Source organism: Aulonocara sp. 'chitande type north' Nkhata Bay, linkage group LG11, assembly GCF_057382095.1.
Source record: "Aulonocara sp. 'chitande type north' Nkhata Bay isolate Kocher_YH1m ecotype deep benthic linkage group LG11, A_spYH_male_GT1.1, whole genome shotgun sequence".
NCBI lineage: Eukaryota > Metazoa > Chordata > Actinopteri > Cichliformes > Cichlidae > Aulonocara > Aulonocara sp. 'chitande type north' Nkhata Bay.
The window spans coordinates 2,803,511-2,820,155 of record NC_141354.1 but is presented as its reverse complement, the minus strand read 5'-3'; the positions used below and the strand labels follow the sequence as shown (position 1 = coordinate 2,820,155).

Genomic DNA, 16,645 nt, shown 5'->3' with positions numbered 1-16,645 from the left:
GAACTTTATTTTTTAAATGTACTTTTCAAAGAGTTTGTTACATGTCCACTTAGGTGGACAACAGACGTTCTGACTTATGAATTTAGTATGGAGTGGCACATCAGTGTTCAACGTAGTGGTTTATGTGCAAGTATACCATCAACACTGACACAAATACACTCTAAAAAGTAATTCAGAGGCTTAGTAAATATCACTATAAATATAAGTTAGATGAGCCTGATAGACTCTGTGAATATCCTTTTAGTAATTATTTGAGTTTGATGAGCTGAAATAAATGTCTAAAATGTTAACATATGTGTTTGTGTTAATTAAGGTATTTATTTACATTTATCTCAGACAAAAAATTCAGTATGTGGTTCACAGAATACCTTCTTTGCATGTGCCTAATATTTCTGTTTAAAATTGAATCTAAATATTTGAGAATTATGTATCTATACTCATCAGTATCTTGTTCTAAAATCATTAATTATTCAAATCAATATTATTTATTGTCAGCAACTACAACTGAAAAGTGTAAGTAAAACACGATAACGTGGAGTAATTGAGTACCATGAGCCTTTGTTTTGTTCATTGTGTTTTTTAAATACTCTGAGCGTTTGTGTTTGCGCTCCTGGTTTGACATTCATCCTTCAGGTATGTGAGGCTTTGAGCTAAAAGGGGAAAGGCTCTTGTCTTTTTAGTGCTTGTTTATTTCGAGTTATTGCCGTGTTTATGAAAATACATTTTTCATTTGGAAAAATGTTAACATGTGGTCATTTTTCACACATGTATTATGAAACACACGACTACATATCAGTTGGTCTGGTTTAGACTTAGACTACCAGTGAAATATACTAACATTCATATTTGAATGTTAGTATTAAGTACAATTTTGATTACGTTCAGTTTACAATATTAAATAAATGGAACAAAAATATATCTATATTTCATGTTTGTGTAACAACTACAATTATTCATTTCAACTTCATATGTTTAAGCTTTAGTTATTCAATTGATCAAGTATATTGAACAGATTTGACTGGTTTAAAAATGTAAAAATGTCAGTTTTAGTTTTTAGAGTGACAAGAAAACAGCCGTTGAATAGCTGTCCACTGTAGTGCCCACTACGTGTGAAAGGGTCGATATTAATATGGGGGTAAAATGTATAACTGCAGCCAGGAGCATGAAATAAGTGCTGCAGGGATGATGTTTTGTATGTCATCCCAGACGTTAGCATCACTGTGGCCCCCTTAACAAAGAGCCATGCTTCTGCATTATCGTGTAACATTAGCTTCACATAAGGAGAAATAACAGTTTGAAGCATGAATACACATCGTCAGAAGTAAAACAGCAACATTAGGATCTAAAGTAAATGAGACCATTGAGGTAGAAGTCAGCGTCATCACCACGAAACGTTTGTATTTTGTATCATACGACATTAAATGTCCTCAACGATGTCTGTACTCTCTGATCCACTTGTTAACAAATGCATATTATATGAGAAACTGTGAAAACATGTAAGGGTTACACTGAATAAAGACATCTAACCAAGAACTCATCCAGAAAGATCAGTGATTTGAAGATGAGGGAAGCAGAAGCTGAAAAACCATTTCCAGGTTTTAGGACTTACTGTCCAAAGATAAAAATCCAAGTGTAAATTCGAAACTAACTCCCTGGTTTTCATGTCCTGGCACTAAAGAGCACACACTGAGGGCATGTTTTCTAGCTTTGAATCTTGTTATTGACAGTTATCATTATAAAATAAAATACACTGATGCAGATGACTCTGGCGATAATTCATACAGCGGCAGAATGTTTGGCACATCATGGGAAGTAATTTGTGGCAGATTCTTTACTTTCCAGATTAGAGGCGCAGCAGATTCTCTGGGGATTAAGGATGACCTGTGTAATTATTCCAAATCACAGGAGGCACGCAGGTCTTAGCGTCCTGTGTGATGACGGCTTTAGTTAGTGACGACGAATCTTCGTTCCAGCAGCTATACTTTGTGATTGTAGCTGAATAGACAGCTGGAGTTTTATAGAAATCACTTCCCTGCTGCTTATTTCAAATTCCCTCTGGAAAACAGTCACACTCCCCTTTTGCCCGCCGTTGTCTCCACTCCAGATGTACGCCTGGGGCAAACAGTGGCACACATCTGGGAGAAGCCCTGACTGCCAAGCCCTGCCCTTTTCCTGCCTGATGTCGCACAACACAAGTCACACATATGATGTTGCAGTAATGCTGCATGCAGGCTTGTACACACACACACACACACACACACACACACACACACACACACACACACACACACAGCTCACTTACTTATTCCAAGCTTGTCTGAGCTTCTTTGCGCTGTACACTGTAAAGCGGTCTGCAACGAGAAAAAAACAACAAGCAATTAAATGGCTGCACTAAGAGCTGCTGCTGGGTTAATGACACACACCTGCTAAAACACCTTCAAACCAAACTTCTACGTGCACGTCTCAGCAAATTACGAGACATAGATGCTGCAATAATTAATTGCAAACTACGATTTTTCAAATAGTGGCAGGGCCTTAGCTTAGCCTCACAGAGAAGGCCGCCTAGTTTCAGATCTTCCCTTGTGTTAATTGGCTGTTAATCTCCACCCAGCACAGCTCACTGCTGCAGTGTTGCTATTGTGTTTCTGTCTTTTTCAAATCGGGCCATTTTCACTTCCATATTTTTATTCTTGGATTCTACTAGAGTAGTTCTGCAAGATTCAAATCAAAATAATAAAAAAGAAATAAACATAACCTCGGTGCTTTTAGTTCCTATTGCTTTAAGGCAGCTCCCTTTTGATTGGCTACCTCTTAGATTTGGACACATAGCAGGGGCTGTTTATCTTTGATGATCATGTCCTATAGAGACACACGTCAAAAGAAACTGCATCAAACTGAGCATTTGCGGTATAAAAATGGCAGTAAAACATCTCAAAACCTGCAAAAAGATATATTTTGGTAAAGCAAGTACTTTGAATCGGTTAGTGCTGCAGTAACTAGCTTGTCAGACTTTAACTGCAGCGTCATGTGAACCACAATCAAAAGCTTAAATACATTTAGTTTGGGATCCATCTCAATCTTCTTTGGTTCTCTGGCTCTGCAGGCAGCACCTCATCCGGAAATACATTTTTCAGTCCCACATTTTAAAACCAAAGCTAACAGTTTGCCACAAAGGCAAGTTCCTGCATTATACAATCACACTCATGAAAAGTGCAAACACAAATATACATGCAATGTTGTACAAAGCTGGCCTGTCACTGTAAGTTATACCTTCAACACTGTGCTCCTCAGACTGAGCTGTGCCGGACAGTTCACCGGATCATCTTAAAGGAATGCAGCCACAGTCAATGTAATTAATTCTTTGTCTGAAATCTTAAAAATGTGTGCTGTAGTGAAGGCCTGCGACGACCAGGCAAAACAGCTTAATGTTATCACACAAAGTGTTGCTTTGTGTATTAGTTTGCCAAAATGAGGACTGGAAAATGAATGAAATCCTCTTGAGCAATGCAGTGTGAACTATGTGCCTCTGCTGCAAGGCCAAACCACATTAAACTGTCATATTTGCAAGAGGAGTTTGGTGAAGCAGTGTCTGCGTGCTTCTGCAGCTATGATCGCTATGCTGTGAATGTGTGAAGGCTCAGCGCTCTTCTCTTAATTACAGCCAAAACTGCCATGTTGGCGTGCAGTCAGCTACTGTACAAGCTAGCCAGCCACCCAGTGAGCTAGTCCGTCTGGACTCCCACACTGTTGGCCTGATCCAGCTAGCCTGCAACCAGACAGCCTGTTCCAGCATCAGCCTGCAGCTTGCAAGACAGCCAGCAGTGGGTCCTGTCGCCCAGGCTGGTGTCAGGTGCGCCGGCGTGAGCTGACCAGAGCTCGCTGAGCACCAGGGGAGACGGCTCCAGCTATCAGCAGGAGGAGGGGTGGAGCCAGGCTGTGCTGGTAAAACATGCATGCTTCAAAATAGTCATAATTTTGGATATTTCGAGCATACTGGTGCAAATGTTAGTCCTTTCTTTAAATACCACAAAACATGATTATTGAAATGTATTCATTAATATGTCAGAATCACAGCTCAAATCAACCAGAACCTTCATTATGCTGTGTCTGAGGTGTTGGTCAGACTGTCTGCATGTTTGTACCTGTGTGCACTGTGCAGCTGTGTTGCAGGTTTTATATGCGCCCTCCCTTCAAGGTTTCATTTTCAGATACGCAGTCTGAGCTGGACCATGACTGAGACTAAGAGCGGCGGGAGGCAGCTAAAGGGAGATATGGCTGGAAGTGAGGAAGTATCTGTGGAACCTTTTCATTCCCACAAAAATGTGGAAAAAAAAGCGGCGCCTTCACTCAAGGCCAAGCCGCAGCATCGTGTCTGAAAGTGCAGCGATGTATTCAGGTTGGAGCGGGACAGAAAAGAAAGACAGGAAGGTGCTGCAGAATTTATGTGGAAGTAACAGAGAAATATGTGACGGATCCTCGGCACAGCAGTCGTGTGTTTTTGGACAACGGGCGGCTGAGAGGAGCTCAGTCCTGCTGAGGAAACTCTGCAGACTGACGCAACACTGCCACCTGCTGCTCACTGCAGCCTCAGACATGTAGACGCTCGTTTGTATCTATACACGTTTCAAATACTGCAAAAAATCAAAGTCAGTAACAGATTTTTATTGTTACAAACCTAAAGAAAAATACTCAAGTAGTTTGTCTTTGCATCTGTCTTCACACTTTAATCACAGACCTAACTCTTTACCACTCAGTGTGTCAGCAGAGACTGGTTTTGTTTCAGCACCATCCACTGCTGGTCTGCACACAATATCTCCACAGAGCCACTGCAGCTACTCAGCTGTGATTTCCATTATATTTGTTTTAATGAGCTCTGCTAGTGATCTGCTTTATTCATATGTCCATCTCTTTATCTGCTTATGTCGGCTAGCCTGTCATTCAGTTTTGTGAAAGTGTTAGCATACAACACAATATCATTCAGATTATGGAGGCTATAGCTGTAGTATAACACCTGCTATCATTAAGGATTACCGTTCTCCTGCTGTGGTTCATCTTTTGGGCACTTCTTCTTTGATCCTCCAGTTTCCTCTGATTTTTTAAGGACACACCTACTAAGACTTCTTAAGTTTTTTTGCTAGTAACTCTTAAGAATCATCTTGTTGGGGCTATTTCATGGATGACAAACTGTGTTATTGTTGAAACAACATGCTGCTAATAACAAAGTACCTAAAGATTGTCTAAGATCAGTTTATGCCGTGAGCACGTTTTTACCTAAAGTGATTAATAAATGAGAGAAACAACCAAGCAAACACAAATCCTCTAAAACTGGTCAGATACAAAGCCTAGAAAATGAGTAAAAAAACAGTCGATGTCCAAAGAAAAACATGAACTTTATTCCTGCCACAGTGTAGATTAGAAGATTTCAGATTAGACCTGAAGTGCACTTCCAGGAGATTATAGTTCAATTTCTCCCTTGTGCTTAAAAACTGCTCCTGCATTATCCTCTCATTCACTGTGTGTCTGCACTCAGGTTGTAATTGATGTGCACTCAGAGGCATTACAGGGCTTCACAAGCGTCTCACTTTTTCCCGTGTTTGTTGAGAGCGCAGCCACAAGAAGCCCTGAACATGCACTCGTCATATGAAGAGACGCGGCGCTCGCAGGCTGGAGCCAGCCAAAGCCGGGCATGTGTGTACATTTGTGTGGGTGAGACAGCAGCACAGCTGTGCAACACAGTGTGCGAGAGGCTAACAAGAGCCAACTGTCGCTGTGGCCACAGGATGCAAAGTCACATTAGTATGGGTTGTATGTGCATGTGACCACGAAAGCCACCCCAGTAGGTTTCTAATTGGCCACTGGAGATAAGAGGCTGGGTCACATACTGTAGCTTTGTGATGCCTCACTACCCCGAACCCTCGCGCTAACCCTCTTGATGTCCATCCTCGCCTGTCCCCTGTTCTCAGCTCCAGCTCTTCTGCAGTCCCTCTATTCATGTCCTATCTAAAAAGCCCTAATGAGCTCCCAGAAGGCATGGCTGCCACCCCCTCTTCTGCTGCTGGTGCACTAATGGGGTACAGTGAGCTTTTGGTAGGTGGCAGTGTTGCCTCATATTCATGATAAGCTTTGGAGTTCTGAGAATGCACACAACAGCGTGACAACCAAGTCGCAACAGCTTCTGCGGCTTTCCTCAAAACCTGGACACTAAAATGTGATCTTGTTATCTGTCGTTCTGATTCTGTAGACTGAAGAGTTAGCAGGACACCTGCTTTCAGTCAGCAGCACCGGCATTGATATCGATATTATCGATATTTGGATCAATCTGCCCGCCCCGTCAGTCAGAATTAGATAGCCTAAAGTGTTAGCATAGAGGCTATCTTTAACCGCACACCAAACAACTAAAGATACTAATGACAGTAAAAATTTATGCATAGCGGCAGTATTATAGCATCTATTACATAGATACGGTTTCAGGCTAACTCTTTAGCATCTTGTTAGATTTTATTGTACAAAGTGTTGATGCCTGTGCAAAAGCAAGCTGTATGCTAACAGCAGCCATACAATGGTCACAACAAATGGCCTCAGTCCTCCTCCAACACTCTCCTTTGTTTTTATGTGATCTATGTATCTTCAGGGTAGCACTGCTACAACATCAGACTTACACCACAGAGACAGAGTTAATCATGCATGCCATGATTTTTGCCAGTGTGTATATTAAAACTATACTAAGATCTGGTAATTACCTGGTTTAAAGTGAGGCAGGGAGTTAACACCAGGCCACATATCCTCAGAGGGAGTGCCAAGGACCTGAAACAGACACAAAGAAGGAAAAGTGATGATTAGGATCATGTTAACCTGACGGAGAATGACACACATGTTCTTTATAAGCATTTGCATCATATCTGTTTTAACTGCAAATATAACAGGTTACTTTGTGGTTAAACACTATATAAAGTATTACAGCTGACTGCTGATGTGAGTTCACATGATAAACTTCCAGTACAAAGGCGTCTCCTTTCTTTGGCAACAGTCACGATAAGTGCATCTTTTCTGGGAAATGGAGCTCTCACGCACACAACCTGGCTTTAGGGTGATCGAATACAGAGCAGCGGACATGCCTTTGACGTGATCCATCATACCATAACAACATAATAGCTTCCAGATTGCCCGCTTGGTCTGATCTACAACAAACTCATATGGTAGAAGTGTGGAACTGCTGCATGTCTCGTCCCTCCGTGCAAACACACAGTGTAGGTGCACTGTGGGATAAATTAGTTTCAGATGACAGACAAAGAAAAGCAAAAATTGAGTGTCTCTCCACAACTTTATGTGATTAAACAGCTGATGATGCTTCGCCCATTCCTTTGACTCGGGTGTGTCGCTTTAGTGACTCAGATTCTCAACAGTTCCAAAACACAACAAGACAAATGATGTGCTTAAAAGGACAATATTTTATTTAATCAAGAAAATCAAAAGCATTTCTAAAAGGTCTGGAGCTTGTGTGTGGACATTAACGCTTTAGTCTAGTTGCAATAATAGAAACGTCCACCAGACGGCAGTAGGGGACCATAAAGCAGCCTGGAGTGGAACTTGAGGAAAGGTGGTTCCACACTGAACTTCATTAAAAATGTTTCACCGTTGCATTTTTAAATGTGTTTGGAAGCAATGTTCACACAAGGTAAGACTCTGGCTAAGAACAGAAGGGAGTACACTGACTGCTTCATCGCTGAAAGCAGTACAAAATCCTTCAGTTAGTCCTCACCACTGACCTCCATCGTTAGATCTGTCTTCCACTAACGCTAGATTGGTGAGCATCACCTGAAAACTGCACTTCCCCCTGATAGAAGCTGTCAGAGAATGGATTTCTATGAGCGTGATCATGATAAGATGGGTGGGTGGGTTTAGCAGGACATGAGGTCGTGAGTGTTAGAGGGGTGACTGAGGGGCCACGTGACAGGATCTGAGTTTGGCTGGCAGAGCTGGAGTCATTTTGCATTATTGATGTATCAGTTCTGTGGCCTTTGAAGTGGAGAGGGAGAGCTGGGTGGAGGGCTGGATGTGAGTCTTTATGAGGACATCATGCCGGGGAAGCAGACGAGCAGCAGCACAGCTCAGGGTCTAGTCAGTCATCCGTGAGCTCGCTTAACACTTCTCCGTGGTGGTCCCTCAACCAGATGATCAATAACCCCCAATGAACAATGAACACAGTACAGCTAATGTGCTATAACAATAATGAGCATGAGATGAAAGTGTGTGATGGTTGTAGGGTGGACGATGGAGGACACGCTGATCGAAAACTGTTTAAGACTTGCTACAATCTCATAGTCTGCAGATCGTCTCCAGTTCACAGATCTTGTTGTTAAGCTATCAATACAGCTGTTTCACCACATAGTAGTCATGTTTTACTTTTTAACTCTTTAATGGTGATGATGACGTGTGACTTCATCACTGCCACTGTGCACGACGATGCTCTTTTAAAGACAATAGACCACATGTGTGCACAGCTTCACGGCTCTCGGGCACATTCTAAGCTCAGTCTTAATGTGATTACACAAGCAAAAATGGAACAAAGGAGGTCAGTCACAAGGACCTACTACTTTCGCTCCAAGGCTTTTCCAACTTCAGCGCAGAGATGGATGTTTTGGACAAATAACGGCTGCTGGCTTCCTGTGGGGCACAATCCCCCCTCTGTATGTCCCACATGGGAAAATAAAACCCCACACCCCTCCATCTTTGCTCAGGCAGTAGATTGCCATGCCTGCACATATAGAGTAATGGATATATGAAACAGCCTGCTGAAATGGAGGACGGGATAATCCATCAGGGGGGGCAGGTTTGGTCTCTACACATCTCTGAATATGAGGGAATGTGTGGAGAGTGTATGGAGACAAAGACAGAGCATATAAAGAGAATCCCTGTGAGGTCACAGGTCACAACCCTGCACGCTGCACTCATACTCTGCCACACATACATATAATAAACCCCCCAGCAGCGAGGTTACAGACCACCCATTTGGCCAGACACAAACAGTATGTCTGACCTTCACACAGCGACGCTCTTAATTCTGTTCATGCTGCCAGACAGAATGAAGAGGTTAGAGAGACGTGGCGAGACAATGAACGGGTCAAACAGGCTCCTCGCAGTGAACAAGACAGCTGGCATATCTGGGATGGGTTATGCTTAATTTGCGGTACAGCGTTGTGACCGTTGGGATAGATATCTGTCTATGGAGAGCCTACAGGGAGGCCACAGAGGAGCGATGCAAATGTGCACCTGTGCAGTCCAGAGTTTATCAAGAATGGGAGAAACATCGGAGAGAAAAACATCAGAGAGTGCAGAGGACGCTTTTCAGTGGTTCTCATTGAACGTTAGGAGCTCGCTATTCGCAGTGGTTGGCTGATGAACCAACAACGGCACAAGCCAGCGTCGCCCACACAGCAGTAGCACCACATACTTTTCCACGGCTCCCTGTTTCAGCCCACAAAGCCGAACAGCGTGTGGCTCGCTGTGGATGATTCTGTGTGTACGTCCAACACTGGATCAAGAGCAGAATTTACAGGAGAAGCACAGAAAAACAACAAAAACAACCTCTGATGGTTTGCACACTGCCCCCTGGTGACAGTAAACAGCTACAACATGTAAAGGACTGAGCGGTGTCTGCAGGCTGTTTGTCCTAAAGCAGCTGATTTGTTTCAGTCAGTTTCTCCATGGGTCACACTCAGAAAACATTTCCCATAATGTGAACTTAGTATCATAAAAGGATTAGCCATGTCTTCTAAAATCAAAATCTCCATGCCGAGCAGCAGAGTATATTCTTAGACTTTCCTCTACTGAAGACCCAGGAGTGCTGATTGAAAAGTCAGACCAGGGCCAGCTGGAACTGCTGCAGAGCAGGTGTGGAAACCAGGTGCATAGTTTCATCTATCCAGAAGGGGGCGCAGGAATAATCAAACCTCAAATAAAACTGCTTTACCCAGTGCTACTGTTACTGAATATTTATAAAACTGCAACATATGAAACTAAAAAAAGGCTGAGACTGAGTGAGCCACAAGATGCTCGTCCTGCCTAATCTGTGCTACGAAAGCTAAAAACAGGATTTATTTACCTGAAATTAAGAAACGTTTAAAACAAAAGACTAAATATAACCTGGCTTCTTGCAGTTAATGTGAATTAGTTCAGATTCTGATATCACAGTGATATACTGCAGAGTACAGTGTGTGTGTGTGTGTGTGTGTGTGTGTGTGTGTGTGTGTGTGTGTGTGTGTCCATCCCGACTGGGAAACGATTGCTTCTGCTGCTCTTAGTGTCAGACATGCTATGTGTGTCAGTGCTGTGCTGGACAGACCTGCACACAGAGCAGCACACGTACACGAGGGAAAACATTTTTCTCTCCACAAAACAGATTTGGTGATTTAAATGTAAATGAGATATCTTCCTCAGTATTGCTGGATGCGAGAAACAGTCCAGTTTGTGAGTGTTAAAGTGTTACTCAGGTTAAACAACAAACACAAGCCGCAGATGTAACCTTCGCCTGGTCGGGCTTCCCGAGGGCACGGAGGGAAATGATGTTGTCGCCTTCATGGAGTCATGGCTCCCCTCCTATCTCGAGCTCACAACTAAAAATGGGAAGATCAAACTAGACCGCGCTCACCGCTCTCTAGCACCGAGGCCGGGCCCCAGCCAGCGCGCCAGACCCATCATTATGAAGCTTCACAACTTTGCTGATAAACAACGTGTGATGGCCGCAGCTCGGCGCCTGGCTACGCAGCCGAACCAACCAACAAGTCGGATCAAAGTCTCCTTCTTTAATGATTATTCAGCGGCGGTAGCCAAGAAACGCAAGGCTTTCGACGAGGTGAAAAGCTGCCTGAGGAAGAAGAATGTGGATTATGCGCTTCTCTACCCCGCCACACTGAGGCTGTTTGCCAACGGCAAGGAGAAGAGATTTAACACACCGGAGGCAGCTGCGTCCTACGCGGACTCGCTGCCCTGAATCCCCGTAACCACCGGAGTACTCCTTTTCTTCACACTATGCCTTAATTAACCGGTGTGAGTACTTGCCGAATCTAGGCGTATATGACTCTTTTTTTTCGTCCTCGCTGCTTATAAGCGACCAGGTGAAATCTTCCACCCCATCGGGCACCGGACGGACTGTGTTTTCGTCTATGGGTAGGCGTGAGTTACGCGCGTGCAATGCCCTTCGGCTTTCCCGACGGGCAGGAGGAGATTGGTTTTTCCCTACATGTTTAGTAGGGCTGTTGCCAAATCACTGTTCTTTGAATGTTCCGTCACACAGCTCTTTCATGCCTTTTTTATTTTTATTTTATTTATTTATTTTTTCAACCAGGGTGTGGTGAACCCTTTGGCTCAATATGCTTTGTGTGATACATGAATAAGTCTAATAATGAGTAGGCTGCGAATATGCACCTGGAATGTACGAGGGGTTCACAGCCCTATTAAGAGGAGGAAGATATTTACTTGTCTAAGAAAGGATGGTGTAGATGTTGCTATGTTACAAGAGACACATCTTGATAATAATGAACACTTGAAGTTGCAACAAGGATTATATGGACAAGTGTTTTTTTCATCCTTCACTACAAGAAGTAGAGGAGTGGCAGTGTTGATTAGGAAAAATGTACCTTTTGTAGTAACTGATTGCGTTAAGGATCTGAAGGGCCGCTACGTGATAGTCAAAGGGATTTTGCAAGGCCAAAATATCTTATTACTGAATGTTTATTTTCCACCTGCCCACCCAACTACCTTTCTTACCAAAATGTTTCTGGAATTAGCCCCATTTCTTCCTAACTCTACCGTTATTATTGGTGGTGATTTCAACTTAATGTTAAATCCGCTTATGGACAGATTTCCACACAGCATTGCAACTCCTTCTCCTCAGGCCAAAGCGCTTCATGCTCTATGCGACGAGTTTGGACTTGTGGATGCTTGGAGATATACTCACCCCTCCGATAAGCAATACACATTTTTTTCGGCTCCGCATAGGTCCCAAACTAGAATTGATTACTTTTTTCTCCCGAAAACTGACTTAGGTTCAGTAGTATCGTGCGACATAACAAGTATAATCATCTCAGATCACGCTAGGGTAATCATGGATCTCGATCTTAAAGCTGAGCTTCATAGGTCCCGCCACTGGAGGCTTAATACCATTATTCTTAAGGATGAGGAATTTACCTCTCACTTCTCTGCAGAATTTAAAGCGTTTTTGGATATCAACACCTCCTCAGCTACTACTGCCTCTGTTTTGTGGGAAACATGCAAAGCTTATGCGAGGGGCCTAATTATTTCGTATTCTGCGACAAAGAAGCGACAACGGATGGAGGAACAAAAATCTTTAGAGAGCGAATTGATGGATAAGGAGAAAACATATATTGCCTCCCCATCACCACCATTATGGCAAGAAATAACCGCACTCAGGTCAGCGCTGAATTGCCTTCTTACCAGAGATGCAGAGAAGAAACTTAAATACACCAGACAGAGGTTCTACGAGCATGGAGATAAGGCCGGTAAATGTCTGGCGTACTATGTTAAGAAGCGCGCAGAATCGAATACCATTGCAGCGATATCTGATGAAGGTGGCCACAAGATATATGAAAACAAACTGATAAATGACTGTGTTAAGAAGTTCTACGAAGCCTTGTACTCTTCTCAACAAGTCCCGGAGGGGGTGCAGCTGATGCATAATTTCTTCACCCAATTCGACTTACCAAATTTGTCAGAGGAACAGAAGACTGCCCTTAACAGCCCTATAACTAAGACCGAAGTGTTTAAGGCTATTAAATCACTGCGAAGTGGAAAGTCGCCAGGGCCTGATGGCTTCTGTTGTGAATTTTATAAACAGTTTCGGGATATTATTGTGGAACCGCTTCTTGATATGTTCAACCACTCCTTCATTACGGGTGAATTCCCGCAGACACTGAAGGAAGCCAACATTTCCCTAATTCTAAAGAAAGGGAAGTGTCCTGATTTGTGCGGATCCTATAGACCTATAGCCCTCTTGAATGTAGATAGGAAACTGCTTTCTAAAATTCTGGCCACCCGCTTAGAAATTTTTTTACCTGTGCTGATAAGGGAGGAGCAGACAGGCTTTATAAAGGGTCGAAACTCAGCCACCAATGTTAGACGCTTACTGAACGCTATTGTAGCTTTCAAGCAAAAATCTATTGACGGCCTGGTGCTTTCTCTCGATGCGGAGAAAGCATTTGACAGAATTGAGTGGTCTTATTTGTTGTATACTCTGGGCAAATTCGGCTTAGGGGAGAATTTTATAAAATGGGTCAAAGTTATCTACAATAATCCACAGGCAGCAGTCCTGACTAATGGACTTAGGTCTGATTACTTCAACACTCATAGGGGAGTTATGCAGGGCTGCCCCTTATCGCCCCTTCTATTCGCTCTGGCCATAGAGCCTCTTGCTGAGGCCATAAGGGCGACGCCCACAATACGTAGTTTAGAGATTGGACAGCTGTGTCATAAAATAACCTTATGCGCGGACGACATCTTGATTCTTTTGACTAACCCTGTAACATCCGTACCCAGTCTCATTGAGGTGATTGACAGGTTTAGCCATTTCTCTGGCTATAGAATCAATTTGGCTAAGTCAGAGGCCATGCCTCTCGGTACTCTTTTCACAATGCCGGCTACTGTTCCTTCCTTTCCTTTTAAATGGTCTCCTAATGGATTTGTGTATTTGGGGATCTTTATTACCCCGTCTCTCGACCAATTGTACAAAGCCAACTTCACACCCTTATTTGGCAAACTCAAACAGGACCTAGAGCGGTGGGCGTCACTTCCTGTCTCCTGGCTAGGACGCATTGCCCTGATCAAAATGAATGTGCTGCCCAGGCTATTGTATCCTATCCAAATGATCCCCGTCTTGTTCTCTAAGAGAGTACTGAAGGACATAAATGGTTGGCTCACCTCTTTCATCTGGAACAAGCGCAGACCCAGACTCAAGATGGCAGTGTTGCATCTGCCAAGCACCAGGGGCGGCTTGGATCTACCTAATATTAGATTGTATCAGCTTTCTGCCCATTTAAGATTTGTGAGCGACTGGGTTAGGGGTAAAACCTCAATCTGGTCGGATATTGAGACAGCTCTGTCACAATGCAAACTGAGCGATCTATTATTTTGTAATGATTTTAACGGAATTAAGGCCCTTTGTACAAATCCTGTAACAATCAACACCCTAAAAGCGTGGCGAATTGTCCGCCGTCTTGAGGGAAGATCGAGAATAACATCAACCTTTACCCCTATAATGAATAACCCTGCTTTCCCTCCGGGTTCTTTGGACCCCGGCTTTCAACGATGGTCTGATAAGAATATTAAGTCTCTTGGTGACCTTTTCTCGGGTGGTGAACTCATGTCGTTTGAACAGCTTACCAACAGTTACGGCTTGCCTAGACAGGATTTCTTTCGTTTTTTGCAAATACGACACTATATCACTCACAATACAACCCTTGCTGAGCACCCTGAAGTATCTGATGTTGAGAGGGTTTTGTTTGGGCAACAGCTGACGGTGTCTCTGAGTTCATTTTACCATGTGCTTAATGCTTTGACTACCACTGATGCGCAGGGGATTAGAGTTGTGTGGGAGAGGGAACTGTCGGTAACCATAGATGAAGATAAGTGGGATACCGTTTGGTCTCTCGCAAAAAGGATTTCAATTTGTACTCGGACAAGAGCAATCCAATTTAAGATTTTACACAGATTACACGTATCCCCTCACCGCAGACACCTCTTCAGCCGCTCTCTTTCCCCTGTGTGTCTTAAGTGCAAAACTGATGTAGGGACTTTAACTCACTGTTTTTGGTCCTGTTATAAGCTTCAAGAATACTGGGCTGACATTACAGGTGAACTGGGGAAAATCTTCCACGTTGATATAGAGATGGACCCTTTGTCCCTGATTCTAGGTCTTCCAAGTGACCGCCTAAAAGCGGCGGCCAACAAAAGATTGTATAACACTCTAACATTTGCAGCCAGGAAAAATATCCTCTTACAATGGATCAACGATAGGACTCCCACTGTCTGTGGCTGGCGCAAAATAGTTTTTGAACTGATTCCTCTGGAATACCTCACACATGTTATACACCACAGTGTGGGTCAGTTCTATGGGATGTGGCACCCCTTTTTGGACTATATTGGACCGGACCTTTCCGCTATCTTATTCAAAGGACTACTACACACATGATCACCACCCGGGCGCTGTAAGACTGACTCACCACCTCTTGTATGTTATATTTTGTATTTTGTATCTTGTATTATGCCTTATTTAAGAGCTGTTGTGTACGTTTTGTGTTTGTACTGTTTTGTTGTTCTGTGTCTACTGTCGAGACACTGTCGTGTTAAAGGAAAATCTGCAATAAAAACAATGATGAAAAAAACAACAAAAACAAAAAAAAAAAAACAACAAACACAATGATAAAAATATCATCATAAAATGATGTGGAGGCGATCTCATTTTCCATTTACTGTTTGTAGTGTTTTTGTGTGGACTATAAGATTTATAATCTGCAGCATAATTACAGGTTATAATATAACATTAAAGATAAAAAAAGTTAAAAAGTTAAAAGGTTTTCTTATTTGTTATCCCCAGTTTAAGTTTTCATGTTGAAAGTGTTGATTTCTCCCATCATGCTGCACATCATGCCTCTCATCCCCAATGGATCCGACAGCATGCCCAGCAGATTGGACCTAACTTTTTGCTGTTGTTACTGTAGAGCAGCGGTCCCCAACCCCCGGGCCTCGGTCCGGTACCGGTCCGTGAGTCGTTTGGTACCGGGCCGCGAGAGTTGAGGCTCAGGTGTGAAATGTATGGTTTTCAGGGTTTTTATCGTTTTCAGCGTTATTTTGTTATCGTTTTGATCGTTTACTCGGTTTTCCTTGGTCTTTTCACGTGTGTTATGAATAAATCTTCTTTTTTTCTGTACCGGCACTAGTTTTATTTTGTTGTATTTATCCGCGACACCTTAAAGGACGGTCCGTGAAAATATTGTCGGGCATAAACCGGTCCGTGGCGCAACAAAGGTTGGAGACCGCTGCTGTAGATCCTTCCACCAAAGGATGTGAATTTATTACAACGTCACAAAGTCCCAAAAATACAGTATAGTGTCACCATTCTAGTGTTCTAGCATAGACCCGTCACAGGTTTGAGAGCGAGCACAAACGTGTCATTAGCATTAATGTGAACCCGCCTGAAGCACGACTGCAGCTTCTCCTGTCAGCCACCCTGACACCTGCAGACAACAAGCACATCTGTAAAATCCAGAAACCTTTTCCTCCAGTACAGCAACACAACACAGTGCAGTGATACCATAACCGTCAACTGAGTATTATGCAAGATAACATTTACCCTTAAAAGCTGCTCCAACTCCACCGCTCCTATCCTGCCTCTCTATTCATCTGGAAATGTGTTTCTGACTAGAAGGAATGTCGATGGTCACAAATCGCACGGGGAAAAAACCTGATCAAATGGGAAGACTGAAACCTTTTGCCTTCTGGTCCTTACCTCTCTGACCAGACTGAGTCCCCCTATTACTTTTATTGAAGTTGTTTTATTCTACTAATGGTACAGTACTTTTAGCCAATGGGTGGTATTTTTAAATGTGCTTAGAAATAAACGTGTATGAAAAAA

The 16,645-nt window shown here is 43.1% G+C and overlaps 1 protein-coding gene across 6 annotated transcripts in view; it reads right to left on the bottom strand.

The window, feature by feature from the left end:
• Positions 1–16,645, bottom strand: part of cdk14 (cyclin dependent kinase 14) — a 238,337-nt gene that overhangs the window by 67,778 nt on the left and 153,914 nt on the right. For all 6 annotated transcript variants that reach the window (XM_086310192.1, XM_086310193.1, XM_086310194.1 and 3 more), the window contains 2 exons: positions 6,741–6,804; positions 2,303–2,351 (listed from right to left, as the gene is read on the bottom strand). In XM_086310192.1, coding sequence (XP_086166318.1) covers positions 2,303–2,351; positions 6,741–6,804 — 113 coding nt within the window. The remainder of the gene's footprint in view (positions 1–2,302; positions 2,352–6,740; positions 6,805–16,645) is intronic.